Source organism: Pleurodeles waltl, chromosome 5 (assembly GCF_031143425.1).
Source record: "Pleurodeles waltl isolate 20211129_DDA chromosome 5, aPleWal1.hap1.20221129, whole genome shotgun sequence".
NCBI classification, from domain to species: Eukaryota; Metazoa; Chordata; class Amphibia; order Caudata; family Salamandridae; genus Pleurodeles; species Pleurodeles waltl.
In genome coordinates, this window is record NC_090444.1 from 263,391,448 (window position 1) to 263,412,672 (window position 21,225).

Consider the following 21,225-nt stretch of genomic DNA (forward strand, 5'->3'; position numbering starts at 1 on the left):
CTCCTCACCACTGCAAGTGTTCGCCTTATTGCAGAAAGCCAACCCAGTGACAATATAGACAACTCATTGACGGAGACACAGCTCCTAGGAAGTACATTTCAAAGTGCATTTTTTTACGTAAGGCGTCTAATAGGTGTGCATTACAATTCCCACTCCTTCTCATGACAATTGGCTGTATCATACAGGATACTTACTGGATTCTTATCTCTTGTTTTCATAATCTTGCGTGGAGTCTTTTTGTGGTGTGTCACTGTGTTACTGAGAGAATATTGCCCAGATACTATACATATTGCCTCTGAGGGTAAGCCTGCCTACTCTGCACCAAGCTACCAGAGGATGAGCACAGGTTATCTTTAGCATGTAACTTACTTGCACCCACTAGAGTGGTGGGTTATGCCTGGCTTAGGTGCATACCGTAGCCAACCAGAAGCCCCATTCATAACAAATGTTATATTGTTGCATTATTCAACAATTATTGTATTTTTAAGGAGAATTGCACGTATAGCCATATACTTGAATGTGCATTGAAATCTGCGTTAAACTGTTGCTAGTAAAGGCCTGGAATGTTTTTCCATGCTTAACCTTCAACGTGAAGCTTTGTTTGAGTTGCATTTTCTTTCCTTTGCAGGTGCGTCTGTACAAGACTACAGTTAATGCAAGGCATGATGTGTTTTTGAGATAAAGAGGCATGAGAGAGTAGGTTAGCAAGGGCGAGGAGCACTAATGAGAATAAAAGAGGGCAGAATTCCTTTGTGAGCTGCAGGACATGGGAGTTATCCAAGGTTGTCCTGATGTTCGGTTCCTTTGGATGAAAGTCTGTAGGGAGTTGCAAATTCCATTTTATGTACAGAAGGTGAAAGATACTGGTGATAACAACATGTATTCTTGAAGGTTCTACAAGATTAAAAATTGTGTTTAATTAGTTAGGAAGTGCAGGCCTCCCTTCTTCTTTGACTAGAGTGGATCCCTATGGGTATAGAGGGGTACAGATCTGCTACTCTACTTTGGCTCAAGTGGCTTCATGCTACATGCAATACTCATCTGACCTTCTACTGAGGTTTCAGTTAAGCTGACACTTTTGATTATTTCCCCATTTCTTTCATTTTAGAAATCTTTAGGTTCCTCTTAACTGAAGTAGCATATTTAGATTCAATATGTTTCAATGGTTAGGCAGGAAGGTCAGAGTTTGGACTCAGAACATCAAGTGTAGTTTGTTTTGTTTTGTATTGCTGAATTATTGGTAGGTCTTGTGCATGTAAGATTTAACCTGATTAGATGATTCCATTTATCTGTGGTGATTCTGAATTTATATAGTATGTTTCTGAGACTCGTTTACATAAATCTAACTTTGATTTTGTAATAAATGTTTGAACTTGAATTTCTGTGTCACAGATTTAATGTGTGACCTAATGAGCTGCACTGTTGATTGATTTGAAAAGATCCATCAATCTACAAAAAACTAGAAAATGGGCCAGACACGTTCTCAGTTCCCATCCACAGAAGCCAGAGCATACCGTTCTGCAGAAGAGCTAATTAAACCAGTTTACAAAAGGATCTGACTTCATAAGGATCATGGGAATTACTAAACTTTTTTTAGGACCTCTACATTGTCAGAGAAGAGTAACTACTTATTCTGCAATGGTTTCTGGAGTCAGACAGTCGGGTGCCCTCATGGAATTCTAATGAATAAGGAGGAGTCCCATACCCAGTGTTCTCTGACTTGATGAGCTCAATGTGTTATTTCAGATGGGAAAAATTGGTTCTGTGTGATGCTCAGATTGCCACTAGATGGTAATGCCTACCTTTTGCTGCAACTGGCTGGTCATTCTGTCAATTAACCTTTGAGGGAAAAGCCTATTAAGAGGACTCTGCTGCCTATGTCTCCCTCCTGTCACGTGATGGTCTACTTGGAGAGATCATACCTGCAGCTGTTGTGTCTGCAAGGTCTAGCTGAAATCTACCACACTCAGAAACCTTGATAACCTGAGGGCATGCCAGAGAGGGTTGCTTCTGCATATGTTCTTGCGGGCCCTGTACCATCACAGAGGCTTGCTGCTGAAACCATTAAAAATTGTTTTGCTCGTCCAACTGCTGGTACTGATAGCCACCTAGCACTCTATAACTGTGTATCTCATTCCAAAGAGATTTGCTTTCCACATGGATTCTCTGAGACATAGCAAGGTGTTCACTTGTCCCACTTGTTTAGTCCTGGTTACCATAAATGGGAGGTTACTGTTCCCACAGTCCATTTGCTCTCACATCAAAACTGTTTGTGTTCATCTTTGGACTCATTTCCCTGTCTCCCGTATTTGTCATATTTGTGGCTGTATACCAGCTGCCATGGCTTGGACGTTGAATCATTAGTCCCACCCCTACATTGTGGTTTGCCTGGCCAGGTTCTGGATTATTTCTCCCTCCCAGTACACCCTGCTCGAACCTTCTTTATTGGAATGGAGACCATGCTGCTCAACTCACCATTGCATCCTTCCAATTACAGAGTCACTCTTGGAGACCACAAGCTGCAGCCATACTTTGATTAGACCTAAGAACTAAGGGAGACTATAGGCCTTATTATGACTTACGCGGATGGAAAAGCTTACAGCGCTGCCCTGGTGGATTAGGACCGCCGGCACCGTCAGTCCGATGTTAAGTAGTAATCTGCGGTGCTGGCGGTCCGACGGCGGACTAACTGCCGGTTGTAATATGGCACTCGGACCACCACATTTGTGGCAGTCCGACCGCCAGGTTCGTAATGAGGCACTATATGTTTATGTAGTGGCCTCACTTATCATCAACAATATGCCTAAACCCCGGAAAAGGAAGTGCAACCTTGCACAAAGAAGAAAATAGTTGGGATTTAATTTGGGGGATTTGCATAATTTACCACACTGTTGCACTAAGGGTAGCTTCCATAGTTGTGGACATTAAATTGTCCTTTTTCATATACATTCTTTTTCCCCATGTGGTTTGTCCTCAATGGCTTGCTTATTTGGTTTGCTCCACATAGGTGTACCATGCCTGGTGGGATCTACATTTCAGTTGTCTGCTGACTCATTTTGCCACTATTAGTCCATCTCTCTGTTGGAATGCTATGTTTGGGAAAGAGACAAAGTATTGTCACAAATGCCACACTAGAGTATGGAAATCTGCATAAACACCTCCAGATGCATAATTCTCACACGCCTATCCCTTGCGGGGTCCAAACTATCCCGAGGAGAATTGCATGGTTTAGAATCCTGTTTACAACTGATTCACAAAACCATAACACCCTTTCGAATGGTTGCATAGGTAACTTTAAATTTCATGAGTCACTTAAATGGTGTACCCCAGTTCAATAACTACACTTTTTTGTACACTGATGTTAACTTTAAATTTGATGAGTTTCTTTTAAATGCTATATCCCGTTGCAATTGAACTGCACAACTAGGGTAACTGTGATGAAAACAGTGAAACAGAAGTTAGGGTGGTCTAATGGACTCGCTGCGGAAACGCGATAATTCTAAAGAAAAAGAAAGCTTTGTGCCCGAATATAAATAACAATAAAGCATTTATGCTGGCACATTAAAAAATATGAAAGCAGTTTATAGCAACCATTTTGAAAGCCACTAATATAAAACTTTAAATACATCTGCAAGTAAAGCACAGGATGTGTTGAAAACACCTTAATTGAAAAAATAAGTGGCAGGTCCAACACTAAGGGCATATCAGTGTGGGCCACTGTGTCAATCACAGATCGTGCGTAAAATATGGCAGATGGATCATTACCATTGGCCGAATCAGTTTATGGTGGTGCTGGGGAGTACTAAAGTGAACCTTTCTATTTAACTAAGGATTGAATCCCTAAGGTTTGCTAGCTTTCACATCAATTTCAAACTCATGTTTGCACATGTACAACATATATTTGTAAAAACGAAAATAGAGCACACAAATTAATTTGACTAGGTGGAACACATACCAAAGAAATCAAATGGGTTAGAGTGCTCGGGACATTCGTAGTGGCAGCTACTGAAGAAGTCTATCATTTCCTGGTGTCCACCACAGAAAATGAGCTCCCCACAGCTCATGATAGCGATTTTGTCAAAGATCTTTTGAAACAAAAATATGCAAGGATTAGTGATTAGAGAAAATGATGAACAGTATGTAATCAATTGAGAAACAAGAATTCATACCCAGGCAGAATGTGAAAAGGTGCCATTAAAATGTGTGCTTAAATAAAGCCTAAGTACACTTTAAGTTCAGTGTAAACCGAAGGTTTGAAAATATATTTTCGAGTCTTATTACGTGCCTAGAAACAAGTTTTGCCAGTTCACACACTGTCTGACATGAGTACATTTGTTCAGCAACAACGCAATCAAATAAAAAAGCAATAGTTTGGTGTAAAATTGATGTTGTAGTGTACAACTCAGCTCTTTCATTAGCTTCCCTCACATGTACACATCAGTTGAGATCTACAGAGCACATTGGAAAAGGTTCACAGAGATATTTTAGCACCTTCCATCACAGAATTAGAATTTGAAGACTTATGTAATTTTCAGATGAAACCTTTACAGTACAGTGAAATTGTCACTTTCTTCTAGGACAAGAAGCCTGGGTTTGCAGGCGTCTCTGGGCGGCCATACCTGCAAAATTAGGCGAACCCTGTCGGATTTACAGGCCTATAGGTATTTACAAACTAATTTTAAGTAGTTTGTGGACCAAGAGTTCAGGGCAAATTGATTGTTTCAATGCCTACTTTTCGGGGGTACAGAGGAATGAGAATGTCCAAAAAGTATATTCTGATGGAGAAATTAAAAAAGTACACTTTGCTAATACACAATTAAATGTAGAATCATTACGGAACTAATATTGCTAGGCAACACATAAATGCACTGGTACAAATGAATCCTGAATTGACTTGAGAGACTGAGAATCATGATGCAAAGACAGTGTGTGATGCTAGTGTCCAAAGAAAACTAACATCACAATTCAGGAACAATAAGTAAATAACTTTTAATGTGCAAACTAGATGAAACTAAAAGAGAAAATGGAGTAAGAAAAATTAAACCAAAAAAATTCAAACGATTAGAAGGTTCAAAAGCTGTGGCAAAAACTAAAATGTTAACTATAAATATGAAATGATAAAATTATGTTGCTTTAAAAACTAATGAAACATCAAAAATACTGGAAAACCTTAGCAGCAAAACATTGATTAAAAAGGATTGCATCAAAAAATCAGGGAAAACTAAAACATAATTAAAATGTGTGTGAATAAACCAATGGAAAAAACTAACACCTTAATTCACTGAAAACATAACAGTTACAAATATCTCCAATGGAAAGTAAAAGTAATGGCAAAAAAAGACATTAATAGTCAGATGGTTAAAATCAGGATTAGGAAACACAATGGAAATGTAAACAATGACAGCATTTTAGACACTGAGCAAAGATTGTGTGTGACTTTTAAGCAAAATCCTCTGATAAAAATGGACCAAGAAAACTAGCCAATGTAAAATAATTTCCCAACCACAAACACAATTATTTTACTACGCTATATGATCAGTATAGTTATGTGGGAGTTTCTCCAATAGAGACCTCTGGATAATATTACACATGGCATAAGTATTTCTAAATTGAACATTTTCCAAATGAAAAACAAATCAACATGAACTACAGTTTTCCCTCCAAGAAGAATAAAGCCATTCCAATGTATCTTTCAACCTTGTAGGCAAAGCCACTTGTGGTTATGTGGAGACAAGGCGTCTCACTGACTAAATGGATTCAGTGTCATAAATTGGCAACACCTGCTTGCCAAACACCCCAACAGGCTTCTCATTTATGATCTTTCTTTACTTTTACCCTCTTTGTCTACATACTGCTTAAAGATTCTGCCTCAGGAGTGTTGTCGTATGTTACTGCATCTCCCTCCTAGATCAAGCATGTAAGAATTCTTTAGTATTCCTGACTGACCTGATAAATATGAAATTGATCATATCCCCACCATCAGACACTGACATTTAAATCCTTTTTGAATATATGTGCAGTCAGGAAAAAAGTGCTCTTAGCTGCACATTTTGGAAATTGAGATCTAAGATTTTAATCACATCTTGGGGATAGAGTTACTCTGACACAAGCCTTACAGATTACCTTCTGATTTACTAAACCACTCAGAATTAGTGGAATAACAGTTTCTCCTACCACGTCTGACATGGTTAATCTGCAGCAAGTTCTTTTCGATTTCTAAATGGTATGTTGTATTGTGGCCTACTGGTTCTTTAAAAAAAGGGAGAGTTTAGAAAGCTTGTTAAAAATGAGGCTGAATGGGTGGGGTTAATTGGACTATGGGCCTGATTTATCATTTGGAGTGCAGCATAATTGAGAGAAGCCTACCATATTTCTCTAAAGAGGCTTTTGCCTGGATGGCAGAGCTGTTTTTGGGATGGAAATTGTGACAGTAAGTCAGCCATGTTATGGTGACATTGTAGACCTGTTGCACAGTGCTTATGTTTTATTTTGAAGACAGAGACCAATATTGCAAGTCTGTCTCAAAAACACACAACTAATGGTAAGCAGGTGTTAGAAGTTTGGGTGAAAAAATGCAGATTTGTTTGTCCATGAGCCCAACGTTTACATGATAAACTTGCACAAGAAACATACGAGTGGGGATGGTGTTGGAGAGACTACCTTGATAATGCAGACTTTCTGACACCATTCTCACAGGAGTTGGGGCTATGCAATGGTTTTCTCAATGCAAGAGCTAGTAACAAGTCTGTCATTAGGAAACCAAGGTCCCTTGACAAAATGAGGAGTGGAAACTAAGAGCTGTGCTGACAGGATTTATACCAATTTTTTGGCAGATGTCCTATTACCATCTACATCCATGTCTAAAGAGGCCCTTTGGGTACATATTGCACTATTATAAAACCAGTCAAAAAAGAAGGGAAGGCAACCATTCAAATCTACCATGCATGAGATAACAATGTTTACTGATGTGCCCCTTCGACTTACTTCCTATGCACTAGAAACCCTATTTGCATGGATCAAGCAATCATTAATGACTTGAGCATAACACTTAAGTAGTACTGGAAGGGTCACAACAATGCATATTAAGTGATTTGAAAGATTTCATATCCTATGCCTTAAGCAAAGCAAGGTTTGCGCACATACTGCTAGTATATACATGTACAGTGACTTTGCCCCTGGAGCACTATTCGGTTAATACCTTCAGCTTGTGGGCAATGACTGGCTATAGTGGGGCATTAAAAAGTTCAGAAGATCGATTAAGGGGATCGCTAGTGCTTCAGACGGTGTCTTTGGCATCCACACTCTGAGGATGATCATTGATGTGGATAATGTGGGCACTTCTAATGAAAACCTGACATACTAACATGAACATACCCCTTAGGATTTCCTACATTCCAAGACATTCCTTCTTCTGGGGCTTAGTTGCAGAATCCTCAATTTTACCCCATGTCAATGAATATACCTGAGTAGCTCGGTACACCAGACATTGGCTGTGATGCTTCCTATTAAATAACTTCAGGTATACTCTTAGACCAAATGCCCAGCACTTTCTTGACATGAAAATGTGTTCCTTTTTAGTCTCCTCCCAATTTAGCCCCCTTCCTACTTTTGTAGTGAGAGGAATCACTGGAATGACCTGGGATGTGCCTTTAAATGCTATCCAGATTGACAGTTTCATATCTCTGAGCAATTTCTAAGTTTCCTCGATTCCCTGAAGAAGTGCTTCTGTTCTTTATGTTGCCTTGATATATTTGCTCTGAATTTTGGGGATCAGAAGGTTCTCTTCATCCAAGATGAAGTTAATATTGCTACAATTGCCAAGCACTGCCACAAAGACGGACAGAATTACTATCACACAATTCACCAAGTGTGCGATATAGGTGTGGAGAACCGGAAACCATCAAAGAGTGGGTAACTCAAAGCTAAAATGAGATGCACCAAAGACTAGGCCACCATGTTGAGGAACAGAGAGGAGAGAGGGTAATATATGAAACCGCTGGGGATAGGAGAGGGAGACAAGGTGATTAAGTACTGCACTCTAGTGCAAAATAGTAGTAAATTAAGGTTGGCATACAAGAACATGGACCCAAGTGTAGATGAATTTGGGAAACGTTTGCAATCGAAAAGGGATGAAACAAGATTGGTGATGTCAGAAAACACTGTTGAGAAACACTAGGATTGAACAATATTGAAATTGAGGGGAAATGTAACGTAGGTTCAACTACACTGTTATTTTTATATTCATTTTGTTTGTATAGTGCACATTGAATAATTTAATTGCTTCAAGGCACTTTTGATAGAGGTTCTGGCAAAACGTGATACATGCTGATACTTGTGAGAGGGGTTACAAATAATAGTAGCTTTGTGGTACATTATACATTCTCTGCAAAAGTGGTTACATAGGTCTCTCATTCAGTAATGTCATTGCAACCATATCTGGGGGGCGGAGGCCATTAGCACAGTGTTTTGTCCCATCACATACTATAGACATTTATACAGGTGGAGGACTTGGTTAGTGAAACATCCTATCTATGTCACAGATGCCCTACAAGACATGTGGTTAGAGATAGCCCAAATGATAAGGGGGAGTTCATTGTAGGGGCATAATCAAACGACTGAGCTACCTCCTCTGGTTTTGTAACTGCTTCTAGGACACTAGTAAGTTTGCTTGCTTGGATTAAAATAAAGGACATGGTCAGTAGTAGTAGATTGTTTCTGAGGGTAGCTAGGTTATTGTGCAGGTTTTGGTGCATTTTACAAATTTGTAGGCGAGATATACAGTTTAATAGTAATTTTTGCCAGAAGGGTGAGCCCTTTAAGGGTCGAAGTTTAGGTGTCACTAACTAGCACTTTTGTGGTCCGAACATAAGGGTCAAGGCATCATTTTGTACTTTTTATATTCTTTCTACTTGGCATACCAGTAGACTAATGAACAGTTTGTTAATTAATCCAAGCACAAATTTACTACTGCACTCACCACTGCATTACTAAGATAAAGAGCAGAGTTTTTTGGAGTAGATTTATTTGGTAGATAGCAGCTTTAATTACCATCTCTATTTAGGACTGAGACTGAGGTCAGTGTCCATATTTACATTAGGTTCCTGACCTTGGCTTTGATGGACTCTGTGTCTCTGAAGAATGTGTTTAGTGTGTTACTCTGGCCTAGGTCAAGAATATCTGTTTTGGATCTGTTAAGCTAAAACTTATTTTGGCTCATTCTTCCATCTGATGGTTTGGGACTTTCTAATACATTTATGACCTGACCTGTGTCTCATGTTACTTGTACGTTGTGTTTTGTTGGAAGAGGAGGAGGATTGGAAGAGGGGTGGAATTGAATGTTAAAGGCTCTGAAGACTCTCAGATGGCCCATCTGAGGCTTGGTGTACATGTTGAAGAGGGAGGGAGGGCTTGATGGAGGGGATCCTGGGTGTAATTTGACCGTTAGCTGAGCCTGATGGCAGTGACAGGTACTCAGTATGAATTACTGTGTATAATTACAAGGAAAATCTGAAAAAAGTCAGAAAATAGTCTGAGATGTGAGATTCAGTGTAGAGGGGTTGAAGTTGAAGGAGCATTGTGTGGCTACCATATGGAAGGTAGCTGCGAGGCCAATGAGAATTAGTATGCTGCGTGACGTTTGCACACCATCCATACATTGTACAGGAATTGCGAACAGATTGGTTAGAGCTTTAGATAATTGTCTCAATGTGCCTACAAAAGGCTCAGTGTCCTCTGTTCCAGGGTCTGCCAGTGATCATGTAATTTCTGTCAGGTGTGTGAGGTATAAGGTGGTTTGATTTGTATGTATTTGTATGTCGAGAAGCTAATTTATTGCTGTGTGGGCTTATAATTGTGTATTGACTAGTTGCTTTTGCTGGCAGTTATTACGGTTAATTGTACAGATGAATGTTTGAAGAGAGTGTGACCAGTGTGGATACCTACTTTTGTAGATAGTTGGGGAATGCTGTTATCAGTGCAGATAAGTCTCCATATGTGTTGCTCCAGTGCAGTGGTGTAACAAAACTTGAGGCTCCCCCCCGGCACAGTACATGGATGGGACCCCCTCTGGACTCACTCAGCAGCTCTCAGCCCTAGGTACTTTGCTGAGGGAGCCTTGTGGTGTAACGAGGGCCTTTGTTATGCCACTGCTCCAGTGGTAGTAGGGTTAGGTCGAGTGTTTCTTGAGGTATTTTTTTAATTATTTTTATTTTATTTTTTAAATAAATATATTTAAACAGTGCTTAAACCAAAATAGAACATTATGATGCAAGACACCTTATTGAGGCATGGCATGCACATCCAGGGAACTCCCTGTATGCCAACTAAAACCTAAGGAGAGACACCGTGAGGATTCCAACCAAACTTCCTTCTGGGAAGTGTACTGCATCAGTTAATTGGGTTGAAGCATGTCCTAGTTTAGTTTGCCACTCTTTGCAGCATAACATATCTCCACTGCTAAGCTTCCATGGGTTTTTTCAGTATTGACTTCACTGAAGGTGAAGAGGCAGGGGTGGTGGGACCTTGCTAAGGCTTTGATGGTCCTAATTTTAGGTAGGAGGAGCCAAACAATTTATAAAGTTGTTGAATTTGAAGTGTGGCTATCAGGGACTATTGTAGGTTAATACATCTTAAACAGTTTTAAATAATTTCTGCAGGCTTTTTATCACCGCAGGGACTCCTTCTTACATGTACCTATTTTTGTCTTGAAAATTGCCTCATCGTATGCAGAAGTTGGAGGTGTTCTTTTGTAATATAGTGACTCATAACAGGCGAGTTATGGGGCGGAACAGACCTTTTGGTTGTTCAGTGGGTCTATGAACTATGGACTGTGTGTGTTCTTTGCTTTTTCTTTCTAGAGAGAATGCCAGAATTTGCTCTCTGTCGATGTACATTGTCCATATTCATCTCAGGATATACATGTTCCAAGCTATCGGACATCCTTTTGATGTCTTCAACATCAAGGTACTATAGCATAGTATAAACTCATTAACAAATCCGTGCGACAACAATCACACTATAATAAATATCTAGTCTTTTATATTCTACCCTTCAGTTGGAGGTAGATTGTTCATTGAAATATTTAGTTGATATAAAGGAACCCAAGCCTATAAAGGAAGAGTTGATTACAACACTGGGCAATGTGAAAGCTCATGTGACACTCGTAGACCCACCCTTGTATGCAACCGTCTGTACTCTTCAAAGGAAATAAGCCCTCTACTGGGGAATTAGGCCTTTGCGTTGATTTCTCGCACACTTTTTGCCAAATTGTTGTTACCATGTGCTACCTTATTGCATGAGCTCCTTTCCTTTTCCTTTTTTTCAGTCCTACAAATTCTTGACATTTTACTAAGATGTTTCATGTTTGACAAAAGCTTGGTTCCAATGGTGTCAGTCTAATTCAAATGTGACACAAACTACAACATGCTTCAGTAAATAATCACTGTTTAGTAACTAAGGTTTTTGTTGAAGATCACAAATTCTTCACATACACAAATATTACAAACACAGATACCTGGATTCTAAAACTGATGAGTGAAAAACTAGACACTATTGTCTGTTATTGCATCTTTCATATGTATGTTTCTGTCTGCACTTGGGATGTTGTAAACTCTCTTACCGTAAAAAGTTCTGAACGTGGCTGGTGGATAGAAATGATCACTATTCTATCATTCCGTGCAATGTCAGACAGCAGACGGACAATATGGTTCGCAGTCATGGAGTCCAAACCCGTTGTAGGTTCATCAAGCAAAATAACTTCTGCAAGCACAAATAGCAGAAGTTGAGCTCCTCACAGTTGTAAGTACTATCCAGAGATGTGCCTAGTTGTATAGAACACTTCCCCAGTGTCGGGGGACAAGGCGAGTCCATGAATGTTGTGCAACATTTAATTTTGTTTTCATGATATCTAATAGGACAAGGGATGTCATTAAGCTGTCCTTTTCCTCAAAAGCCTTTGTAGTGGAAACATTCACATTGAGAAAAGCTTTACATAAATGTATATTACCTCAAACATGCAGTTCACTAGAAATATCCTTACTGACCAAACACAATGACACCAGATTACAATGAGGCCAGTCAATGAGAAATCACAGACAACACCGGAAAATGTTCACACTCAGAAATCACCACCATGCTATGCAGACATTAGCAATCTGCTATAAAGATACTGAGATCACAACATAACATATCATAACACAACTTAACATCAAGCTTGAGTGGCTGTTACTACAATATCAATGTTCTCTGTAAAGTGTTTGACCATTCCTTGGATCTAGGACCATATATTTCATCATATGGACTAACATGTCCACATTTTCTTTATCTCATTGGTACTTTAACAGGAAAGGAAAGCGCTAGACGGTTTTGTTCGTTTTACGCTGCTCACAGCAATTCCTGACTTTATGCAAACAGGAACTCAAGAAGTATCTAATGTCTAATGAAAGTAAAGGCACCATACCCAAAATACTGTCCTCCCAAACTCCTTAAAACAAAGTCAAAATGTACCTGAAGCTGATCCCTTCACATTCTATTCCAGGGATATACAACGTCGTCCAGGTGACATGTTGCATGATTGATTTTCAGGATACTTACTATCGTACATTTTAATGCAATAAGTATGGATGAAATTCATTTATATTGTGAGCATCTCAAATTATGACATTGCCCGAGTCTACTCAATAGAGTAATGAAAGCTAAAGTTTGAAATTTACAGCTCTGTCCAAGATACAATGCCCCATACTTATCAAGGTTTTGTGTCACCCTTGTGCCATTCAAGTGGGCACTAGGGCAAGGTAAAAACTAAGTGAGATTTATCAAGCCATGCAAGCCCACCTTGTGTGGCCCTGCATGAGGAATCTAGAATAATGCAAGGCAGTGCAAATCACTGCCATGCATTGCTCTGCCCCAGGGAGGAGTTCATGAAAGATTGACAAATCTGCCCTGATGCATCTAGGGATCAGTGATCTTATCTTCCTTTCACTTGATCACCCCCATGATTGTAAATGTCACAGGACAAATGAACTAATTATTTGTTTATGCTGGATAACTATGTTCTGACTACCATCTATCTGATTCATTAAAGGTCTCACTGTGTTAAAGTCTTATTAACAACAGAAGGCCAGCTGATTAAATGTAGACAAATAAACAAATTATAAATTTTCTGAAATGGGTAATTGTAAAACAAAGAAAAAATTGTGCCAAAAAATGTTTTTCATATATATAATAGTCAAAATGTATTGTGTGAAACACAGTGACTGTATAAGTGTAAGTCCACTCAGTGAGTATATTAGTGAAATATTATCAAAAATCAGGGTAAGAGTGGGGCCCTAAATAGTCAGTCAAGCAGTTATCAGTTCTACTTATGGCACATGTTATCCTTATTTCTTCTAATTAGGATGTGTTTGTGTTTAGTCTCTTGTTAGTGCCAAATGTAAAGAGGTCACAGTTCCTAATTATTATTCTCATGGAGTAGTATATGTCTACAGTGGGGATTAATTACACGCTCAAACACTCAAAATGCTATGTGTGTATTCCTTGTGATTCAAGTTTAACATGTTTCAACCCTCTTCTGAGGGGAGTCTTTGGCAGGGTAGGTTTCTGCATGGGTTTAGGGGCTCGTGTATACGCTACTTTCACTATTTAGGGAGAGAGGGCATGCTCCATTTTCGTGATCCTTAATCCTGTTCACTGTTGTCCAGGTAACCATATCAGTATTGTGTATTTCCTGATGGCCAATGTTTGTTTTTCTTGGGGGTCTTGTTAATGATTCTGATCTGATCACTCACTGAACTCTGAATTGACATGCAATATATTTTTATGCACTTGGGATATTTATTCCTTCTATCATATCAGCTACTCTCATTCGTACTGCATTTTCTAAAATACATTCTTATGCTTTGCCCTCTGTCTCTATTTCTGTAAAACTTACATCTGCTTTCTTCCTTTTTATTTTTTTCTTTTGTAAGAAACTTCTTATTTAAGCTGTCCATCTAATTCTTCTCTGTACCAAAACACCTTCACCCTGTGTCTGAAAGTTTGCTTTCCCTTCTTGGAAATCTTCATTTCCTAGCACACCTCTATCAAAATAGCCTAGTAAATAAACGTCCCAAGAACACCAAATTCTTTTATGACCTTTCTACCGCCATTCCAAAGATTGTGTCTCATTTCAAGCTGTATAGTTGTTCATCTGCACCATGTATTCAATAATACAAACACAGAGAGTCCTAAACGCAGCACAAACAAAGCAGTTCTTTGAGGACTACCTACGCATATTCTGCATAGGATTTGCAGAACAAACTTACAAAGTTAAAGTCGCCTTCATTTCTAATGATAACAGAAAATAAATTATCACTTTGCGATTTTCCAACTGTTTTGTGTCTGAGGAAGGTTTATAAAGAAGCAAAACCTCACTGTAAGCCTTTTGTATGTCTGGCCCAAGGCACTGATGAAAATAGACTCAAAAAGGTAAAATAATATTTCTTTATCTGTTGAACTGAATTGGAACTCACTGGGATCTTGTAGCAGTTGGGCTGCAATGGACACACGCCGCCGCTCTCCACTGGAAATTCCATTGACGACTCGTCCTCCAATAACATTTTTGGCAACATGGGTAAGGCTCAGCTCTGCCATAACAGAGTCCACCTGCAAGGATGATATGTTTTTTGGTAAGTTCTTAAAGTGACATAATAAAAAAAGAGAAACATTAATTCATGCACTCTGTAGTCCCTTGTTGACTGATAAATGAATGCAATATCAGTATTTGTAGATGATGGTCATTCCCCTGCTTTCTGAAGGAAGTCCTAAATGTGGAAGCAAATCCACCAGAGAAATGGTCTCCACCATGTAAAGTGTTCTGCATAATATTGAATTTTCAATATATACCTGGGCTTATCTAATATCGCCTATCACCATCTCATAGGAGTATGTAGACATTAAAAGTAATTCTATGTTGTGCTATGTATGCTATATGCTAACATGCCATTATGCGTGCAGGTTGATATTATTGATTTCACAGTTGTGACACACAACCCTATACTACTATCTCTATACTCTCAATAGTGCCAAATAAGGCAGACTTTATCATAGGGTTCCTTGGAATATTATATTAGCACACAGCTCAAGCCTTGGGGTTAAAATAGAAATCTGGCTATGGTATGGCATAAATCCTTAAACCTACTGTTGACGAAGTGTCTGTGCGTTATAGGACAAGTGCTGCGTCTATCCCAATAAAAGCAACCAAATCTAATTGCAACGTGTACCGCTAGGTTTTTACATGTTTTCTGAACACTATGAGAGGGAGCTGGGACTGATGATGAAGAGGTAATGACTTCCGCTACCTGGATGCTAAAACTGAAAATGTTTGTTTTTTGAGTGCAACTTACCTGTAGTTGTTATAGGCATAATATATGGATAAGTAAACATATATTTTGGTGATGGGAATGTTAGAAATACTCCCATTTCATGCTATTGTTCTTTAGCTTACTGGGCCATCATAGACACATGCAAATTAGTTTTGGCCCTCAAATGTTAACACAAAAAACCCTCTTGTTTTCGCCTTCCTAAGCTTCATCTGTAAGGTTCATCTCCAGTCTATCTAACACAATGAGCTGCAAAACGTAAATCTAGGCATTACTGTGCTACTTATGTCAACTTACAGAGTCTTACAAAATGTGATAGAAGAAAAAGCCTGAAGTAACTCACGCCCCCGACATGCACAGTTTTTCATCAAAAAAGCTACTTCAAATATTACGTTGATATTATCAATGATCTTATCAAAGATGTCATGAGTGCTGTAATTTGTGAGGTAATTAGCAGTGCATGGCGAGGGCGTGAGTTATAGTTACCTTAGGGCACGAGTTATAGTTACTTGAGTTAACTCAAACTATAACTGGTGAATTTCTATGGTTTTGTAAGTTTAAAATGTGAGCCTAACTATAACATCCCTGTAACCTTTGTTTTTTTAGTGAATTTCTATGTTTTAAAAAAATTCCATTTCCTAAATATGACATACTTGCTGTTAAATTCCTCCAAGATGTTTGCAGCTGTATGTAATTTCTCCATGGCGAACATGGTTACTGTTGCATGCTGCTGAATGCACTTGAGTGTTAACTACACTCTGATGCAAAGCTTGTCTAACCAATTGCAGCACATCATGATGCACGCCTGGAACAGCATCTCTTGCAAAATAGGTCAGACTTGGAACTTTCTATTTCGGGCAGATGGCTGCCACAAATTCTAAGAATCCCACTCCTTCCGCAAAAGAAAAAAGGAGGAGGTCCAGCGCTAACATTTTTGCCAGCTCCCCATTGTGCAAATGTGCTGTTGGATGGTTGCAGTCATAGGGCCACTCCTGCCTAAACATGCTGCAATAGTAACCTGAATTTTCTTCTTTTCTGGGGCCACTGATGCAGGTGACTTTTGAGAAGTAGGTGGTGGTGGACTCAATGTGCATTGTGGTGCAAGTCACTGTGTGTTGTGGGGTCTTCATCTGACTCTGAGTATTCATGTGCCATTGTGGGATAGCTTAGGCGGGTGATTCTGGTGCACTGCTGGGGACAGGGCTGCTTTGTATGAGGATGTCACCCTCTTCTTCCTCATCATTACCTTTCACCATGATTGGACTTGTAAATGATGTTTCCTGGTCCTCCTCGCCTTCACAACCATGGCAATTTTTTAAGATGCTCATCCCACCGGATTGCATGATATTTATTCATATGGGTAGTTTTGCCTCCAGTACCATACTGTGAATCAGGCGTACCTTGACAAACACTTGCATGGCAAATGGAGCCTATTGCAAAGTTCTCATCCTGTTTGCTAAGCGTGAAAAAGTCCCAAACTGGGGAGAAGTACTTTCTTAGCGTGCCAACGCCTGAAGAAGAACTGGAGGTAGGTGGGTGTGTCTTTAATTGCCTACCTGCGTTGCATACTGAGGTAGGGGTTGGTCCAGGTCTTAGCTGGGGCTTTACAAATATGGCAGATGGCGATACTACCTGTGCCACATCCCTCAGAACAGGTTAAATAGTAACGTCGGAGTCTTCTATGCCAGCCTCAACAATAACTTTCTCGTCGTGGTCATCCTCCTCATCATCCCCTTCCATAATTCTAAGGCTTTGAGGAACTTTTCTTTTCCCTTGCTTGGAGAAGATGGTGGCATACCCTTCCCTTTCCTTGCTGGAGATCTGGGAGCCAATGATTCTAAAAGAGGAGGTTCTTGCTCAGCAGGAAGCTCGATCGCCTGTTCAACTTCAGGAAGACCTACTATTGCTGGCTTTTGTTGCTGTCCACTTTGCTCTGTTTCTTGAATCAACTGGGTACTACTTTGTGAAAGGGACAAATCCAATTCAACACCACTGCTCATCGGCGTGGCCATGATTGTAGTGGCTGCCTCACTAATAGACATGGTCTTGGGCTTAGGTTGGGTGGTGCTGTTGATGTGGGCATGCTGCTCCCAGGTTTCTCCCCAGAGGCTGGTGCGGCAGGCACACATCGCCACAAAAAGTTTGCGATCAGCACAATGCAGGTGGAAAACTGCTTCTCATCATTTACCACTTCCTTGGGAGCAACCTTCTTTGGGGCTATCTTATAGCTCTCAGTTGGCAGTGGCACTAAGCTGCACAAGTGGAAGAGATTGGAGGATTGAAGTCACTGTTTAGCTCTGCAGGCAATGTCTCTTCTTCTCTTGTGCACATAAAAGCAACCAAGCAAGAAAATCATGTATTTAGTGAAACGTGGCATTGTTGCAGGCTGAATTAGTAGAGACAAAGGCAATATTAGTGTGCTTGGTTACTTAGGTAATAAATACAAATGTATCAAAAAATTGTAAAGTTAAACCACACCATCATACCATAAAATGTAATTTTAAATCAGGCAACACAACATACAGGGGTAGGGCCTGATTTAAGGAAAGTGGTGATGCGCATAGTGCAGCGCCACTTGCTTTGTGCCCTTTAGCGCCCCCTAACACCACCATGTGTGAAGATACAGTGCACCATGGTGGTAGTTAGGGAAACTAGCATCAACATTTTTGATGCTAGTTCAGAGCTTTGCAGGACTAGCATCAAAAATGTTTACGCTAATCCTTCAAAACCCATGGAGGCCCATTGAAAACAATAGTGTGCCTCCTTTTAACACCTGCTCTGAGCAGGTGTTAAAAGTGCTGAAAAAAATGATGCAAAGAAATCTCTTAGATTTCCTTGCGCCATTTTTTTGGCCCCCCCTATTGGGGAATGACCCCTTTGCATACATTATGCCTGGTGCAAGCATAATGTAGTGCAAAGGGTAACAAAGTGGTGCAATTCATACACTTTGTAAATTTAGCACAGCCATTTTGGCCTCGTTGGGCCACATTAGCATCAAAACATTTACGCTAATGTGGCGCAAGGAGGTGCTAGGGGCTCTTAAATCAGCCCCTTAGTACTTTGCTTTATGTCCATCAATTCTAAAGGAGACACCTTTGGTAGTCAGGGAGGTGAATGGGTAAATGGAATAACCCATAAAAAACTGTGGCAGGCAAGGTGGTCCAGGGAAAATGGAATAGAAAAGTGAACAGTGCTGATGTGTCTGCAGCACTGCACTGCAGGCAGGGTGTCCAGGAGGAAATTGATTTATTTTTTACATAATAAAATGAATGCTTGTGTGGCTGTATGCCTATGGAGGATGGATGGGGGCAAAATGCAAAAAGAAATCGAACTATAATTTGAAAACTTAAAAATTAAAATAAAAATAAAAAAAGATAAATAATTGCTGGTGTTTATATGGGAGTATGAGAAGAAACCTATTGTGAGTCAAGAACAAGGAGGTAGAAATCACAAATCCAGAAATATTGATGTAATATAAGTAGTGTTCATCATCCTAATCATGTTCATAATGTACATATATTACAATGATCCACAGGCATATTATTAAACTGCTATTGCATCCATCAATGCAAGCCTATGGGAAAGGCACACTAGCTGGTGCCCAAAATGTCTGTCAGCCACATGGTCAAACAAGAACAGTGAGCAAGGAGGCATGGGAAAGAAAGAACGCATCCAAGTCTATGGCAAAAGCACACTGGCTGTATGCACAAAATGGCCACCAGCCACGTGGTCAAACAACAACAGCGAGCACAAGGAGGCATGGGGAAGTAAGAACTCATGTAAGCCTATGTTAAAGGCACTCTGAGTTGATGCATAAAATAGCTGCCAGCCACATGGTTATCGAACAACAACTGCAAGCAAAAGGAGGCATGGGGAACTAAGAACTCATGCAAGCCTATGGAAAAGGCACACAGGCTAGATGCACATAATCACCGCCAGGCACATGGTCAAAAACAACAGCAAGAAAGGAGGCATGGGGAACAAAAGAACACATGCAAGCCTATGGCAAAAGCTCACTGGTTGGAAACACAAGATGGACGCCAGCGACATGGTCAAACAGCAACAATGAGCAAGGAGGCAAGGGGAACAACGAACACACAGAAGCCTATGGCAAAAGCACATTGACTGGATACACGAAATGGCCACAAGCCACATAGTCAAACAACATCAGCAAGGAAGGAGGCATGACGAATGAAAGAACATATACAAGGCTATGAGAAAGGCACATTGGCTAAATGAACAAAATGGCCACCAGCCACATGGTCCAACAACAACAGCGACCAAGGAGGCATGGGGAACAAAGAACCCATTCAGGCCTCTAGGCACAGACTATACAAAATGGTCCCTGAACACATGGCAAACACTCACACAATGGCCAGAAAAAGGAGGAATGGTGTAACAGTCACTGAAGAAAACACTACCAATAATTCAGCAATGCAAAACACAAAAACTGGCTGTGCTATGAAAATTTGACAACAACAGACATCCTCCAAAGGCATCAAATATTACCCCACATATACACTTTTTGCAGAAAAAAACATGACATACAAACAATAGCTAACATTTTTAACTTTATCTAATGCCATCCCTGCCTTAAATGATGTTTTATAAACAAATAACACAGGATCATTTCTTCCCTGCACTGATGACTAGTACAGTACTACTGGGCCTACTGGCTGGGTGGCCCATTGGAAGACCAGGTCACATACTAAAATAAATAAATGTAACAAACATGGGGAAAGGTACTAAACTGTGCAAGCTTTTCCCTTTACAAAAGGTGAAAAATGAAATGCAAAGAAAATAACTAGGCCCCCACTTAAACTCAAGGCCACCCACTACAATAAAATGTAAAACTCAAATAAAAAATACAAAGAAACACTGGTGAATGCCCTATAAAACAAACAACACCCTTATACAATAGTTTTTGAACTTATGTGTGTGATACCACAAAAACAAAGTCCTTAAATCCAAATGTATGCATCCAGCAGACAGAGTGATCCTTCCACACTGAAATCCACATACAAAGTGAGCAGGAGATGGACAAAGCACTGGTAAGAGCCTGCTGGATAGGACTAGGAAGTTGGAGTCTCTGGGGCACATCCTTCCTGTTGGAAGAAAAAGTAAAAAAAAGAAAAAAGTGCTTTTCGCACTAAAACACAACTTAAATGGTCCGTGGGAGAAGAAAATCCATTCAAAAATGCTGTTTTTAGTAGATTTAACTGCTTCTCAAGTAGAAAATCTATTCAAGCTTAGTTTGCAAGCAGCAATATACTGGCACCGACGTGGCCAGAGCAAGCACCAAAAACAAAACTTCAGTGGGAAAAAGGAAACATAGAAATTCGATTTGCACTGAATGGCAGTATTTAGGAACTCTACATAGCGCAAAGTGTCCAAATTCCAAAAACTCCACTAGCAGAGCGGAGTTTACCACTAGCTGTAGTTTGAGGGCTGGAGTTGGGTCGCGGAAAGTGCATTGGCTCTACAAAAGAGCGGAAAGATTGAAATTACAACTTTACATACAGCTCCGGAGCTTTACTAACTTGTGCTTCTCTGCAATAACTCCAAGAATTTTATTGTAAATGTATACAAGAAAACATTCCAGTGTGAAGAAAATCCATCCTCTATTGAGTACGTTTGTCATAAAGGATAATGCTGAGATTAAAGTGTAATACTGAGAGTGAAGGATAATACTGAGATTTAAAAAGAATGTTACATGAAAGAGGTGAAAATACCATTTAACTGCAAACAAGCTGTGACTTTTGCCACAATAATTAGCATTCACAACAAAACTCCGCTGGTGATCCACAAATATAACAATTGTCTTCTATAGCACAATTGCATTCTTTCGCAGCACGTAAATCAAAGGTGT

The 21,225-nt window shown here is 39.8% G+C and overlaps 1 protein-coding gene across 1 annotated transcript in view; it reads right to left on the bottom strand.

Moving 5' to 3' along the window:
• ABCG5 (ATP binding cassette subfamily G member 5) overlaps nucleotides 1-21,225 on the bottom strand; it is a 161,733-nt gene that overhangs the window by 126,194 nt on the left and 14,314 nt on the right. The window contains exons 5-7 of the mRNA XM_069236713.1: nucleotides 14,508-14,640; nucleotides 11,618-11,757; nucleotides 3,956-4,085 (exon numbers count right to left, since the gene is read on the bottom strand). Of these exons, the coding sequence (XP_069092814.1) occupies nucleotides 3,956-4,085; nucleotides 11,618-11,757; nucleotides 14,508-14,640 (403 nt within the window). The remainder of the gene's footprint in view (nucleotides 1-3,955; nucleotides 4,086-11,617; nucleotides 11,758-14,507; nucleotides 14,641-21,225) is intronic.